The 16,915-nt window shown below is 41.6% G+C and overlaps 1 protein-coding gene across 1 annotated transcript in view; it reads right to left on the bottom strand.

Annotated features, from left to right (window-relative positions):
- The window catches only part of DNAH11 (dynein axonemal heavy chain 11), a 369,205-nt gene that overhangs the window by 53,981 nt on the left and 298,309 nt on the right, over positions 1-16,915 (bottom strand). The window contains 1 exon segment of the mRNA XM_059885820.1: positions 686-890. Coding sequence (XP_059741803.1) covers positions 686-890 — 205 coding nt within the window.

The raw sequence follows: 16,915 nt of genomic DNA, 5'->3' as shown, positions 1-16,915 counted from the left end.
GTAAGAGCTGGTTGCACTCCAGGTTCCAGAGCATGACCATACATCATAATCATGGGACATTATGAACCCAGAGGAAGAAACTTCTGGTTTCTGTTTTACATCTAAAGAGAAAAGGCATTATTTCCATCCTCATAACAGGATAAAAGCTAAACATCACAGCCCTTCTTATATCTGTCAGAGAACTGAGGTCACAGGGCAATTGCCATGCTGAAAAGTACAGAGATGGGTGAATACAGTCACAGCTTCTCAAGAACATTTAAGTAGTAATTGGCTAATTCCTGGGGGCAGAACTTGAGAGTTAAAAACTTCTGAGGGCCCAGTGTTTGGGGCTCTCTTAGGAGAGGAAGCCCAGGGCAGATCCCTCTCTACCCTCTGTTCTTTCCAACCTTCTAGGGCATGTATCTGCTTCTCCAGCCCTGCTTCCATGATTCCAACTCTGTGCCTGCCAGAGTCACATGCACCAAACAAGACCCACAACGAGCCCATCTCCTGCGGCACAATCCTACTTCCTTAATCAGAAGTATCTTGAGTTGCTACCTAACTGTTCACATATATTCTCATTTTTCTTAATTAGATTGCAAGATCATGGAAGCAGGCATCCCATCTTACACTCCTGTGTCTGGCACTATCGTTTGTGCAAAGAAGGTACTGAATAAGTGCTGAGGAATAATTTCATAATTTTTACCTTAAGTTTCTCCAAGTCTGGTCTTTCAATATTGACAACCTCTGCCAGCAGCTGGGCTTCCAGACCATCTTCTGTGACCGTGAAATTGAGGAGGGTTGTCTGAGCCTGCAGTTCTGGCTTATAGTGAGGATTTACCAGTTTTGTGTGAAGGATAAGACGAAAGTTGTGGTTAAATTCACATTCTTTATCTCCAATCTTGATATACCTAAAGGGGGCATAACACAGACATCAGGAGACTCCCATGAACCATGGCTAATAATAAGGTGTCATTCCATTCCTGTATTCTTTTGGTGAGTCATGATTTTTTGTCTAGTCTACATTTCCCTAAAGTATAAGAGGAGTAAGAATGGTCCACTAAACCTCTATATGATTAAGTCTCCTTACATGTAAAATGGTGATAATAGTTGTACTCATTTCATAGTGTCACTATTACAATTAAACACAATAAACCATATAAAGAACCTATAACAACAAATGCAAGCTTCTATTATTATGCTATCTATGATTAAACTTAAAGATCAATATTCTTTAAGGATAAAACGAGTAGGTATGCTCTTATACATGTGTTTGTGAGTATCCCTGATGAGCCCAGCCTTTAAGTTTTAGCTTCCCTGGTGGCTGAGATGGTAAAGAGCTTGCCTGCAATACAGGAGACCTGGGTTTGATCCCTGGGTTGGGAAGATCCCCTGGACAAGGCAATGGAAACCTACTCCAGTATTCTTGCCTGGAGAATTCCATGGACAGAGGAGTCTGGTGGACTACAGTCTGTGGGGTTACAAAGAGTCGGACACGACTGAGGGACTAACACTTTCACTTTCATATATATACGTATGTGTGTATGTGTATATATGTGTATATACATACACACTTAAAATTCATACATATGAAAAATACACATATTCTTTTCCTTATACATGCTTAGTTTAAGCCACTTTAAATGATGCAGAAGTGATTCTTTTTTCTAAGGCCCATCATGTGACTATGAGTAATGGTCATGTGACTATGAGTAACGGTAGCAAAAGTATTTTCCAATAAAGAAATAAATACAAATTCCCCTGGCACTTTACTCAATCTTCGTACTTTGGGGTCTGGCTCAGAAGTAAAATTTAAGAAGCCTGTTGCATGGGATGCATAGACAGCATTCTTCCCAGCTCCATCTCACACGGAGTGGGCTGACAGCAAGCATGCTTCTGTTTTGTGTCCCTGTTCCTCTGGCCACAGGGCCCAGGAGTAGGTACTTCATCTGAGCTGTTCCAACCAGAGTAAACTCCTGGGATGCAGGACTGGGGCAGAGAGAAGGGAGAGTTGGAACTGGAGCCTCTAAGCTCGTGCTGACGTCCCTCTGTCCTGCTGGTGAACCAAGCAGCAGAGAAGGACTGTCCTGGTTTCCCAGGGAAGAATAATTAAACCAATGTTCAGATGAAACAGTAACACAAAGGAGCGTGTTCTGGGTTTCATGGGCTTCTAGGTCTCCTTTCTTGAAGTCTGGCTGCATCTTCCCCTCAGTTGCCATGGCACCTTGCAGCCTTGTAATAGTCTCTGTTTTGCTTCACCCTGATAGAGGTGGTTTCTGTAATTGCAAGCAAAGCTCTGAAGGAATGCAGTCACCCCGTGAGGGCAGAGCCTAATTTTTCTCTACCTCAGATGCTGGCATCTAATTTCTAAGGAATTCTCCCTGGGCTCCCTTGCCCTGTGGGTTCTGAGTGCACTAGGCCAGTGGAAGCACAGGCAGGAGAGAGCAGTATAGGAGAGAGGGGTCTGGCAGACCTTCATTGCTTCCAGGGTGTGCTTGCTGGGGGGATGGGGGGGGTGGGATGGGGGAGAGTGGAGTGAGGGCTACGTGCTGCAATCCACAGCTCATCTCGGGGCTCTATGTGCCTTGAGATCCACAGCTCTGCTCAGAGCAGCTAGGAACACCTTCAGGCCTGGAGGTAGTGATGGCTTCCCGCTGCTGCAAATCCTCTGTAGCCTCAGCACCTCCACTGAGTTCCCTTTACCCTTTGCTCTTCAAATTCTTCTTGTGAAACAGTCACTCTGTGAATTCTATCAAACAATTCCAGCCTACTTTGTGGTCTTTTTCCTGCCAGGACCCTGCTATGAGGCTGTAGCAAAAGGCAAGTTTTTCTTACTCATGCACCAGATAGACAGAACCCATGAATGCTGGAAACTCTCACTCTTCCATCAAAGTGGCCTGAGCTTTGGAGAAGTGAAATTCCTCCAAGAAGCCTACAAGCATGGCTGAAGCAAGGAGCATCTTCTCAGTCTCTTATTTTAACTACTTACTGGAATTCTGAGTTCTTCCCTATTTAGTGTATATTTTCATCAGAGAGGTATCATGATGATGATGATAAGAATGTTACCCAAAGCCCACATTGTTTTTAATTTAAATATAATATTTTAAGTAATTATGAGGAGAAAAATGAATACTCATCTCACTGACTTCTGGGTGAGGTGTTAAACTTCCTTAACTTTATCAACTTTGGAAAACTAGATGAATTCAAAAGAAAGACACCATAGAATATACACTGTCTTTCTTTTGAATTCATCCAGTTTCCCAATACAAACTGATACAACCACTATGGAGATTCCTTAAAAAACTAGGAATAAAACTACTATATGATCTAGCAATCCCACTACTTGGCATAGACCCCGAGGAAACCAGAACTGAAAAAGACACATGTACCTCAATGTTCACTGCAGCACTATTTACAGTAGTTAGAATATGGAAGCAACCTAGATGTCCACCGGCAGATGAATCGATAAGGAAGTTGTGCTACAATACACAATGGAATATTACTCAGCCATAAAGGAACACATGTGAGTCAGTTCTAATGAGGTGGATGAACCTAGAGCCTATTCTACAGAGTGAAGTAAGTCAGAAACAGAACGACATGTTGTGTATTAACACACATACATGGAATCTAGAAAGACAGTTCTGATGATCCTGTGTGCAGGGCAGCAGAGGGGACACAGACGTAAAAACAGATTTTGGACACAGTGGGAGAATGGAGGGTGGAATGGCTGGAGAGAATAGCACTGGAACATACACATTACCATACGTAAAACAGACAGCCAGTGGGAGTGTGATGTGTGACACAGGGACCCAAAGCCAGTGCTCTGTGACCACCTGGAGGGAGCGGGTGGGGAGGGAGAGCTCAACAGGGAGGGGACATATATATACCTGTGGCTGATTCATGTTGATGTACATGGTGAAAACCATTACAATACTACAAAGTAAATATCCTCCACTTAAATAAGTTAAACAAAAACCACACTTGGGGCTATACTACAAAAGAAAGAGAGAGAGAGAGACACTGTATAAGTTCAGAATTTAGGCAATGCTGAATCCTCCTTACTAAAATGCCATAATATTTGCAATAACTTTTTAAAACTTGAGTAGAGATACTCAGACGCCCTAATGTGGTAATATTTAGGGCTGCTATTGATGGATATTTCGTAACTGCCTTGCTCTGAGATGAAGTCATATGGTTATATGACTTTTGAGTCATATGGTGAGGAGAAGGCCCCTAATTCCCTGGCCTCTCTTGACTATGGAAATTTTTATAATATACTTTAAGTGGGTAAGATTAGTTAATAATCATAGTTTTCTTAAATCACTAAAGCATTAATCAATAAATCACCCAATCACTAAAGCTTTAATCACTACAGCTAAGAATCTCAAAAGATTGATCAGATTCATAACATACTGTCTCCATTCAATTCTCCACTTTTTTTCCCATTGTAGTGATATTATATTTCAACAAAAACTTTCACAGGTTGCCACACATCTAAGGACAATTAACATAAGGACAAAGGATACAAGAATAGACAATGGGCAAAAGACATTCTCTGCAACAAGCGGTGTTGGGGAAACCGTACGGCTGCATGTAAACCAATGAAGTTAAAACACACCCTCTTGCTGTACATACGAATAAACTCAGAATGGTTTAAAGACTTAAATATAAGCCATGACGCCATGAAATACCTAGAAGAGAACATAGGCAAAACATTCTCTGACATAAATTGTGGCGATGTTTTCTTAGGTCAGTCTCCTAAGGCAACAGAAATAAAAATAAACAAACGGTACCTAATCAAACTTACAAATTTTTGCACAGCAAAGGAAACCATAAAGACAACAACAAAAATGAAAAAACAACCAAAGGATGGGAGAAAATATTTACAAATGATTCAACAGTCAAGGGCTTAACTCTCCAAAATGTACAAACAGCTCATATAACTCAACAACAAACCAAACAACCCGACTGAAAAATGGGCAGAAGACCTTAATGGACATTTCTCCAAAGAAGACACACAGATGGCCAAGCCAACAGGCACATGAAAAGATGTTCAACATCACTTATTATTAAGGAAATGCAAATTAAAACTACAACGAGGTTATCACCTCATACCAGTCAGAATGGTCATCATTTAAAAGTCTATAATGCTGGAGGAGGTGTGCAGCAAAGCCCTCCTACACAGTCGACGGGAATGCAAGTTGGTACAGCCACTATGGAAAATAGTATGGAGGTTCCTCAGAAAAAAAAAACAACGATAAACAAACCAAAACTATAGAACTATCACATGATCCAGGAATCCCACTCCTGTAAACAAACCAAAACTCGACATGAATGACTTCACCTTTAAACTTAATAAAAAATGGCTCCCAAAGTACTTTGGCAGGTTTTCAAGCTTAGAAACTTAACCAAAAACTGTGAAAGCATCTTAAAAATTTTATTGGACTATAGTTTATTTACAATGTTGTGTTAATTTCTGCTGTAAAGTGAAGTGACTCAGTTATACATTTGTGTGTGTGTGTGTGTGTATTAGTCTTTTTCATAATCTTTTCCATTATGATTTATTTGGTTTGTTTCCTGACAAAACTGTAATTCAAAAAGATACATACACCCCTATGTTCACAGAAGTGCTACTCACAACAGCCAAGACATGGAAACAGCCGGAAGGCCCACTGACAGATAAATGGGGAAAGATGTGGTACATATATACAGTTGAATACTACTCAGCCATAAAAAAGAATAAAATAATGCCATTTGCAGCAATACAGATGAACCTAGAGATTATCATACTAAGTGAAGGAAGTCAAAGGAGAAAGACAAACACCACATGATATCACTTATATGTGGGCCCTAAACATGTGGTAAGTCAACCTGTCTACAAAACAGACACAACTCATGGACCTAGAGAGCAGACTTGTGGTGGCCAAGAAGGAGGGGGAAGTAGAAGAGGGAAGGGTGAGGAGTTTGGGGGTAGCAGATGCAAACAATTATAACAGGATGGATAAGCAACAGGTCCTACTGTAGAGCACAGGGAACCCTATTCAGTACCTTGTGATAGACCATAATGCAAAAGACTATGAAAAGGACTATATATATAAATACACACACACATTACATATATATACACACATATTACATATGCACATATACATAGAAGAGTCACTTTGCTTCACAGCAGAAATTAAGCTTGAAAAATCTCTCAAAAGTGACTCAAAAATCTCTCAATTCTTTTTACTAAGTTGAATGGTGAAGTCATTCATGTTATTAAGTTTTGGCTTATTTTCCCTTAGTCCTTCCCACTGTTTAATTTTTTTCCAGATGGAAAAAAGATAGATTTAGATGACAATCCTCTTCGAAGCTGTATGCATGTATAAACCATATTTTCCTTTAAAAATAAGTTAAAAAAAAGTATTAACATCACTGTTAAAAGTGAAACACTGAGAACAACAAGAGATGAATGAACTACAAGCCAGCTGTTGTAAGTAAACCAAGAAGTAACTGCAAGTGTATCTGATGTGCACAGTGGCCCTGAGCCCTTGCTATGCAAGTCTTAAAAAGGATACCATTTGTTTACACTTTTGCAAATGCCTTCCAGTTGATATCATGCTCATTAACATAATCATGACTTTATAATTTCTCCAGCTACTTTTTTTTTTTTACCATGAAATATGCTACAACCAACATTCATTCACTCAACAAGCACCTACACAGTGCCAGGCTGTCAGAGTCCACTAGACACTGGGCGTATAGCCATTACCCAACAAACATGGTCTCTTCTCTAACATTATTACTTACTTTTTCTCATAATAAGCACAAGAATATAAAAGTTTATGTACTGACTCAATCTTTTACTTATCCAATTCAATAAGTAAATATGTATCAAGTGCCTACAATGTCCAGTCATATAAACATCAAAGATCTGCCTCGTTTAAAGAGAGGCAAATGATCTGAATAGCAGTCTCTCCAAAAAAGATCTACAAATATCCAATAAGCACCTGAAAAGATGTTCAACAGTACTAGTCATCAGGGAGATGCGAATCAAAGCCACAGTGAGGTGGGAGTTCACAAATGCTGCTGCTGCTGCTAAGTTGCTTCAGTCGTGTCCAATTCTGTGCGACCCCATGGACTGCAACCCACCAGGCTCCCCCGTCCCTGGGATTCTCCAGGCAAGAACACTGGAGTGGGCTGCCATTTCCTTCTCCAATGCATGAAAGTGAAAAGTGAAAGTGAAGTTGTTCAGTCGTGTCTGATTCTTAAGCGACCCCGTGGACTGCAGCCCACCAGGCTCCTCGGTCCATGAGGTTTTCCAGGCAAGAGTATTGGAGTGGAGTGCCATTGCCTTCTTCATCACAAACACTAGATGGTTATAAAAATTAAAAAACAACAACAAGAACAAGAACTGGCGAGGATATAGAAACATCAGAACTCTCATACACTGTTGGTGAAAATGTAAAATGGTGCCTCCAATCTGGAAAACAGTTCGGCAGGTTCTTCCAGTCTTAAACACAGAGTTACCTCGTAACTCAGTAATTCTACTCCATGTCCCAAGGAATGGGAAGCATATGTCCACATAGAATTTTTATACAAATATTCACAGCAGCATTATTCATAATTGCCAAAAGATGGAAACAACCCACTGTCAATAAACTCAGAGATGGATAAACAAATGTGGTATATTCAAACAATGGAATATTTAGTTCAGTTCAGGTCAGTTCAGTCTCTCAGTCGTGTCCGACTCTTTGCAACCCCATGAATCGCAGCACGCCAGGCCTCCCTGTCCATCATCAACTTCCTGAGTTCACCCAGACTCATGTCCATCGAGTCAGTGATGCCATCCAGCCATTTCATCCTCTGTCGTCCCCTTCTCCTCCTGCCCCCAATCCCTCCCAGCATCAGAGTCTTTTCCAGTGAGTCAACTCTTTGCATGAGGTGGCCAAAGTACTGGAGTTTCAGCTTCAGCATCATTCCTTTCAAAGAACACTCAGGGCTGATCTCCTTGCAGTCCAAGGGACTCTCAAGAGTCTTCTATTACTCGGCCATAAAAAGGAAAGAAGTACTGATACACGATACAACATGGATAAACCTTAAAAACAAGTAAAAAATAAGCCATCACAGAACTCCACATACTGTATGATTCTATTTATAGGAAGTGTTCAGAATAGACAAATCAATAGTGATAAAAATCAGATTAGAGATTGCCTGCTGCTGCTGCTGCTACTGCTGCTAAGTCACTTCAGTCGTGTCCGACTCTGTGTGACCCCATAGACGGCAGCCCACCAGGCTCCCCCGTCCCTGGGATTCTCCAGGCAAGAACACTGGAGTGGGTTGCCATTTCCTTCTCCAAGAGATTGCCTAGGGATTTCAATTCTAAAACTGTAGTAATGACTGCTCAATGCTGTGAATACACTAAAAACCATTGAAATCTTCACTTTAAAGATTACGCTGTATGATATGTGAATTACACCTCAATAATAGTGCTACCCGGAGAAGGCAATGGCACCCCACTCCAGTACTCTTGCCTGGAAAATCCCATGGACAGGGGAGCCTGGTGGGCTGCAGTCCATGGGGTCGCTGAGGGTCGGACATGACTGAGTGACTTCACTTTCACTTTTCACTTTCATGCGTTGGAGAAGGAAATGGCAACCCACTCCAGTGTTCTTGCCTGGAGAATCCCAGGGACGGGGGAGCCTTGTGGGCTGCCGTCTATGGCGTTGCATAGAGTCGGACACGACTCAAGCGACTTAGCAGCAGCGGCAATGGTGCTACCAAAAGAGAACAAAAATGAACAACAATCTAATAGAAGGTCAATCGCCAAGATTTGCTTTTGTCAATCTGAAAAGTAAGTGATCATGCTAACTATTGTTTATCAGAGGTTCATGCTTGACTTTTGAGTATAGTAAGGTGTGTTACAGAATGGTCTTAATTGATAAGGACAACTTTTTAGTCAATCTCCTTCTTTTTGACTGAAACATATTCAACCATATCTACACTAACAGCATCATCAAAATTTCTCCCATTGCTTGTTTTCCTGTTCAAAGGTTTCCAAAATTGGTCTCACAAATAGCTTGAAGAAAATTTTTCTTTGCTAGTGAGATTCTCTATTTTTCTGTTAATTCACTATATTACTGTTGGCCTAGATTTCAAGACTTCCGTGACCGGCTTTCAGAGGAAATTTCAAGAGTGGTGGTTTCGTGTAATTAATTACCTGGGGTTCTCAACACATAAATGATCCCAAAGTTTATACTCATTTATATTTGCACAATAAGAAAACCAAAATTTTAAATAAACCTTTGAGTACATTGTCTTGTAATTTTCCAATTACTGCTCCATCTTGGTTTGAATTCACTCCTCCCCTTGTAGTATCTCTGAGAAATGCCAGATTTATCATGACCTTCCATGATTTCACACTGAATTTTTCCTCACATGGTTATGAATTGTAACTAGGTTTGGGTTCATATCTCATAAACTTTATTTTTTTAACCACTAACCTATAATCCTAGGTGAAAAGAGAATTTAAACACTTTTCCACTCTAAAAATGTAAATTTAAATGAACACTGAATGAATCAAGTCCAGTATTTTCATTAATGTTGTCTAATGGGACCTGTGGACTAAGTCAATTTAATTTTGAGGCTTGTGTGGGGAGTAAGGGTAGAAAGGGTACATGGCAATCAAAACAAGCCCCCAGCAAGATGATAGACATATCTGACAGTCAAAGGTGTTCAGATCTCATGGAGAAATCCCTGTAGATGGACGACTCTTCCTGTAAATGGCCAGAGAGTTAAGTTTCAAGCATGGTCGGCCACATACATCTTTATCATATATTCTTTTCTGTTTACAACCCTAAAACTATCCTCAGCTCTTGGGCCACATCAAGACAGGCTGCTTGCCCATCAGCATTCTAGAGGGTCTACCAGTCAGTGGTATCAGCATAATCTCCTCTCAAAACAGCAGCAGTTAATCCCACTGGAGCACCAGTAACACCCCGTCACAATTTCTCCAATCAGTCATCCACCTAGCTGCGCTTACCTCTCTAGGGTTCCAAGAGAAAAGTGAGACTAGCCGATACAGAACATGAGGTTTGGACAATTCTGCTTCTGGGTGCAGGAGACAAAAGCTTTTAACTGGTCAAATATGTATTTAACCAAGTATCTCGGTTAAAGTCACACTTGGTGAGGTGCCCCAGACTAACTATGCATGTTTCTAAACCTCCCTTGCATACCCACATATGCCCCAAGGCACCCACACACCCCAGTTTGAGAAAGGGAACTCCATCTACTTGAGGTACAGGGCTGATTTTTCTCTGTGAAGAGACAGAGTTAATCTGGGAATTTGCTATGGGGGTGGCATAAGAAGGATGTCTGCCTATAAAACTGGTTTTCTACTTGGCTCTGAAACACTATTTTATAGGTTTATATTTCCCAGGGAGAGTAAATTATCCTCAATTGGAGTATTTTATGATCTATGAAAGGCAAAACCTGCACAATGACTCAGTGGGTTTTATCATTGCTGCTAGGTTAATTTTTGGTTAATCTCCAATCTGGGAAAACTAAACAGACTGCTAGTGCTCTCTCCTGATTCAAAGGATCCAAAAAAAGAGGAGTTAACCAGAGGGGTGGGAAAAGCAAACAATCCTGAGTTGTTTCTGTAAAGACAGGAGTCCAGAGGTTGTAATTCTGGAACACAGCAGGAAGCTCCAAGCACTCAAACTTCAGCGCCGAGAACCAGCAGCAGGAGGGAAGGGTAACCTGAACCCTGCACCTCCTCTCTCTCGCAGCTATTCTCTGAAAGCAGTAGTTCTTAACCCACCCTCTGGCCTCATGACCCCAGGCACAGGACTCTTGTCTTTGACACTGCATCACAGGGAGAAGCAGGAAGAGCAGGACTCTCGGAATATGGGCTGGAGTTGCTGCCAGAGGGGTTTCACTCAATCCTCCAAGGGTGTGAGCTCCTCCTGTCCCCTCTTCTCTCTGGCTGAGAAGTGCTGGTTTGGACATCACAGGCTAATTACACAAACTGAAATAAAATCACTTTTCCCAGTACAAGCACCACAATTTAATTGCTAGGACAGAGGATGGAGAAGGCAATGGCACCCCACTCCAGTACTCTTGCCTGGCAAATACCATGGACGGAGGAGCCTGGTGGGCTGCAGTCCATGGGGTCGATAGGAGTCGGACAAGACTGAGTGACTTCACTTTCACTTTTCACTTAGAACACTGGAGTGGATTGCCATTTCCTTCTCCAGGGGATCTTCCCAACCCAGGGCTCGAACCTGGGTCTCCCGCATTGTAGACAGATGCTTTACCGCCTGAGCCACCAGGGAAGTCCACTGGAGAAGGAAACGGCAACCCACTCCAGTGTTCTTGCCTGGAAAATCCCAGGGATGGGGGAGCCTGGTGGGCTGCCATCTATGGGGTCGCACAGAGCTGGACATGACTGAAGTGACTTAGCAGCAGCAGAAACAGGACAGGGATGAGCTGTCTGCATTCTGTCTCACCTATCAGGGTTGTGATTTTAGAAGGGCCCTAGAGATCACTCAACTGTCTCCTTTTTATGGAGCTAGTTTATGACTTGTCCAAGGTCACACAGCTTAGAGGCAGAGCTGGGACTGGAACCTGGGTCTCTAGACTCCTGGAATAAAGTTCACTTAACTGCATCCCATCACAGGGTAATTTGCTCTGTTTGATAGTGACAACTTCTAACCCCAGCCGCTGTCAACCTGTCTAACCATCAATCACAAGAGGGTACTAAGAGAATATGACCGAATCGGTAACAATCAAAGGCCACTAGCAAAAAAATAAATAAATAAAGACACAGCTCAGAGGACATGCCCTGATGATCATCAGTTAGACATACTATCCTTGTTTATTAAGGAGAATAGCTCTGATTATTGAGGTGCCCAGCCTGAATCCAAGAGCTATAATTTCTGGGAGATATTTTTATAAAATAAACTAATTTATGAAATTTTAAAAATAAATCACTCAATGTATAGAAAAGTTTTCTATTTTCTGGCTTTCAGGAAACGAAAATACTGAAGTATGCCAAAATGCTGAGTGAAGTATTATAATTCTGGATGAGTTACTGTACAATAAAGACAATCATCTAGAAATTAACTAGAAATTTAGTTTTCTGTGGGTAAGGCCGGCATAAAAATAAGACAGCTACATGTAAAAATGAAATTAGATCATTCGTCAACACCAGAAACAAAAGTAAGCTCAAAATGGATTAAAGACCTAAATATGAGACTGTGCTCACTCTGTCATGTCATACTCTTTGCAACCCTATGGACTGTAGCCCCCAGGCTCCTCTGTCTATGGAGTTTTCCAGGCAAGAATACTGGAGTGGGTTGTCACTTTCTACTCCATAATGTAAAACTCCTAGAGGAAAACATAGGTAGAATACTCTCGGACATATTTCACTGTAGTACCTTTTTTGATCCATCTCCCAGAATAATGGAAATAAAAAGAAAAATAAAAAAATGGAATCTAATTGAACTTAAACACTTGTGCACAGCAAAGGAAACAATAAATGAAATGAAAAAACAGCCCACAGATTGGGAGAAAATATTTGCAAATGATGTGACCAATAAGGAATAGTTTCCAAAATTTACAAACAACTCATGAGGCTTAATATCATCAAAACAAAGAAACCCCATAAAAAATTGGGCAGGAGACCTTAACATTGACATTTCTCCAAAGAGGACAGATGGCCAACAGGCACATGAAAAGATGTTCCACGTGGCTAATAAGAAATGCAAATCAAAACAAGAATGAGATAACACTTCACACCAGCCAGAATGGCTATTGTCAAAAAATCCACAAACAATTAATGCTGGAGAGGGTGTGGAGAGAAGGGAACCCTCCTATACTGTTGGTGGGAATGTATATTGGCATAGCCACTATGCAGAACACTATGGAGGTTCCTTAAAAAACTAAAAATAGAGCGACCATATGACCCTGCAATCCCACTCCTGGGCGTACATTTGGAGAAAAGCATGATCCAAAAGTATACATACACCCTAATGTTCACTGCACCACTGTTTACAATAGCCAAGACATGAAAGTGACCTCAATGTTAATCAACAGAGGGATGGACAAAGAGGTGGTACACATATACAAGGGAATATTATTCAGCTATTAAAAAGAATAACATAATGCCACTTGCAGCAACACAGATGGACCTAGAGAGTGTCATACTGAGTAAAGTAAGTCAGACAGAGAAAGAAATATATGATATCCCTTATATGCAGAATCTGAAAAGAAATAATACAAATGAATTTATTTACAAAACAGAAACAGACTCACAGACTTAGACAAAAATTTATGGTTACCAGGGACAAAGGATGGGCAGAAGGGATAGTAAGGGAGTTTGGGATCAACATGTACACACTGCTATATTTAAAATGGATAACCAACATCAGTCAGTCAGTTCAGTCGCTCAGTCATGTCCAACTCTTTGCGACCCCACGGACTGCAGCACGACAGGTCTCCATTTCCATCGCCAACCCCAGCAGTTTACTCAAACTCATGTCCATTGAGTCGATGATGCCATCCAACCATCTCATCCTCTGTCGTCCCCTTCTCCTCCCATCTTCAATCTTTCCCAGCATCAGGGTCTTCTCAAATGAGTCAGTTCTTCGTATCAGGTGGCCAAAGTACTGGAGTTTTAGCTTCAACATCAGTCCCTCCAATGAATAATTAGGGCTGATTTCCTTTACGATGGACTGGTTGGATATCCTTGCAATCCAAGGGACTCTCAAGAGTCTTCTCCAACACCACAGTTCAAAAGCATCAATTCTTCGGTGCTCAAGCTTTCTTTATAGTCCAGCTCTCACATCCATACACAACCACTGGAAAAACCATAGCCTTGACTAGATGGACCTTTGTTGGCAAAGTGATGACCCTGTTTTTTAATATGCTGTCTAGGTTGGTCACAGCTTTTCTCCCAAGGAGCAAGCATCTTTTACTTTCATGGCTGAAGTCACTATTTGCAGTGATTTTGGGCCCCCATAAATAAAGCCTGTCATTGTTTCCACTGTTTCCTCATCTATTTGACATAAAGTGATGGGACCAGATGCCATGATCTTAGTTTTTTTGAACGTTGAGTTTTAAGCCCACTTTTTCACTCACCTCTTTCACTTTCTTCAAGAAGCTCTTTAGTTCTTCACTTTCTGCCATAAGGGTGGTGTCATCTGCATATCTGAGGTTATTGATATTTCTCCTGGCAACCTTGATTCCAGTTTGTGCTTCATCCAGCCCAGCATTTTTTCATGATGTACTCTGCATATAAGTTAAATAAGCAGGGTGACAATATACAGACTTGATGTGCTCCTTTCCCTGTTTGGAACCAGTCTGTTGTTTCATGTCCAGTTCTAACTGTTGCTTCCTGACCTGCATATAGGTTTCTCAAGAGGCAGGTCAGGTGGTCTGGTATTCCCATCTCTTTCAGAATTTTCCAGAGTTTGTTGTGGTCCACACAGTCAAAGGCTTTGGCATAGTCAATAAAGCAGAAATAGATGTTTTTCTGGAACTCTCTTGCTTTTTCAATGATCCAATGGATGTTGGCAATTTAATCTCTGGTTCTGCTGCCTTTTCTAAATCCAGCTTGAACATCTGGAAGTTCACGGTTCATGTACTGTTGAAGACTGGCTTGAAGAATTCTGAGCATTACTTTACTAGCGTGTGAGATGAATGCAATTGTGCAGTAGTTGGATCATTCTTTGGCATTGCCTTTCTTTGGGATGGAATGAAAACTGACCTTTTCTAGTCCTGTGGCCACTGCTAAGTTCTCCATATTTGCTGGCCTATTGAGTGCAGCACTTTCACAGCATCATCTTTTAGAATCTGAAATAGCTCAACTGGAATTCCATCACCCCACTAGCTTTGCTCGTCATGATGCCCACTTGACTTCACATTCCAGGATGTCTGGCTCTAGGTTGGTGATCACACCATCGTGCTTATCCGGGTCATGAAGATCTCTTTTGTATAGTTCTTCTGTGTATTCTTGCCACTTCTTCTTAATATCTTCTGCTTCTGTTAAGTCCCTACCATTTCTGTCCTTTATTGTGCCCATCTTTGCATGAAATGTTCCCTTGGTATCTCTAATTTTCTTGAAGAGATCTCTGGACTTTCCCATTGTATCATTTTCCTCTGTTTCTTCGCACTGATTGCTAAGGAAGGCTTTCTTATCATATATCCTTGCTATTCTTTGGAACTCTGCATTCAAATGGGTATGCCTTTCCTTTTATCCTCTGCTTTTAACTTCTCTTCTATTCGCAGCTATTTGTAAGGCCTCTTTAGACAGCCATTTTGCCTTTTTGCAATTCTTTTCCTTGGGGATGGTTTGATCCCTGCCTCCTGCACAATGTCACAAACCTCCGTCCATAGCTCATCAGGCACTCTATCAGATCTAATCCCTGGAATCTATTTATTACTTCCAGTGTATAATCATAAGAGATTGATTTAGGTCATACCTGAATGGTCTAGTGGTTTTCCCTACTTTCTTCAATTTAAGTCTGAATTTGGCAATAAGGAGTTCATGATCTGAGCCACAGTCAGCTCCTGGTCTTGTTTTTGATGACTATATAGAGCTTCTCCATCTCTGGCTACAAAGAATATAATCAATTTTATTTCGGTGTTGACCATCTGGTGATGTCCATGTGTAGAGACTTCTCTTGTGTTGTTGGAGGAAGGTGTTTGCTAGGACCAGTGGGTTCTCTCGGCAAAACTCTATTGGCCTTTGCCCTGCTTCATTCTGTACTCCAAGGCCACATTTGCCTGTTACTCCAGGTGTTTCTTGACTTCCTACTGTTGCATTCCAGTCCCCTATAATGAAAAGGACATCTTTTTTGGGTGTTAGTTCTAAAAGGGCTTGTAGGTCCTCATAGAACTGTTCAACTTCAGCTTCTTCAGCATTGCTGGTTGGTGTATAGACTTGGATTACTGTGATACTGAATGGCTTGTGTTGGAAACGAACAGAGATCATTCTGTTGTTTTTGAGACTGCATCCAAGTACTTCATTTCAGACTCTTTTGTTGACTATGATGGCTACTCCATTTCTTCTAAGGGATTCTTGCCCACAGTAGTAGATATAATGGTCATCTGAGTTCAATTCACCCATTCCAGTCCATTTTAGTTCACTGATTCCTAGAAGGTCGATGTTCACTCTTGCCATCTCCTGTTTGACCACTTCCAATTTGCTTTGATTAATGGACCTAACATTCCAGGTTCCTATGCAATACTGCTCTTTATAGCATTGGATTTTACTTCCATCACCAGTCACATCTAGAACTGGGTGTGGTTTTTGCTTTGGCTCCACCCCTTCATTCTTTCTGGAGTTATTTCTTCATTGCTCTCCAGTAGCATATTGGGCACCTACCAACCTGGGGAGTTCCTCTTTCAGTGTCCTATCTTTTGCCTTTTCATACTGTTCATGGGGTTCTCAAGGCAAGAATACTGAAGTGGTTTGCCATTCCCCTCTCCAGTGGACCACATTTTGTCAGAATTCTCCACCATGAGCCGTCCGTCTTGGGTGGCCCTAGCTTGGGCATGGCTCATAGCTTCCTTGAGTTGGACAAGGCTGTGGTCCATGTGATCAGATTGGTTAGTTTCCTTTGATTGTGGTTTTCATTCTATCTGCCCTCTGAAGGAGAAGGGTAAGAGGCTTACAGAAGCTTCCTGATGGGAGAGACTGACTGAGGGTGAAACTGGGTCTTGTTCTGATGGGCAAGGCCATGTTCAGTAAATCTTTAATCCAATTTTCTGTTGATGGGTGGAACTGTGTTCCCTCCCTGTTATTTACCTAGGGACAAACTACAGTGGAGGTAATGAAGATAATGACGACCTCCTTCAAAAGGTCCCATGCATGCACTGCCACGTGCAGCGCCCCCAGCCATGTAGCAGGCCACTGCCAGCGATTCCTGGACACTTTCAGGCAAGT

This window comes from Bos taurus, chromosome 4, assembly GCF_002263795.3.
Source record: "Bos taurus isolate L1 Dominette 01449 registration number 42190680 breed Hereford chromosome 4, ARS-UCD2.0, whole genome shotgun sequence".
In the NCBI taxonomy this organism is placed as follows: domain Eukaryota; kingdom Metazoa; phylum Chordata; class Mammalia; order Artiodactyla; family Bovidae; genus Bos; species Bos taurus.
Note: the sequence above shows the minus strand (reverse complement) of the source record. Positions and strands in the feature narration are given on the sequence as shown.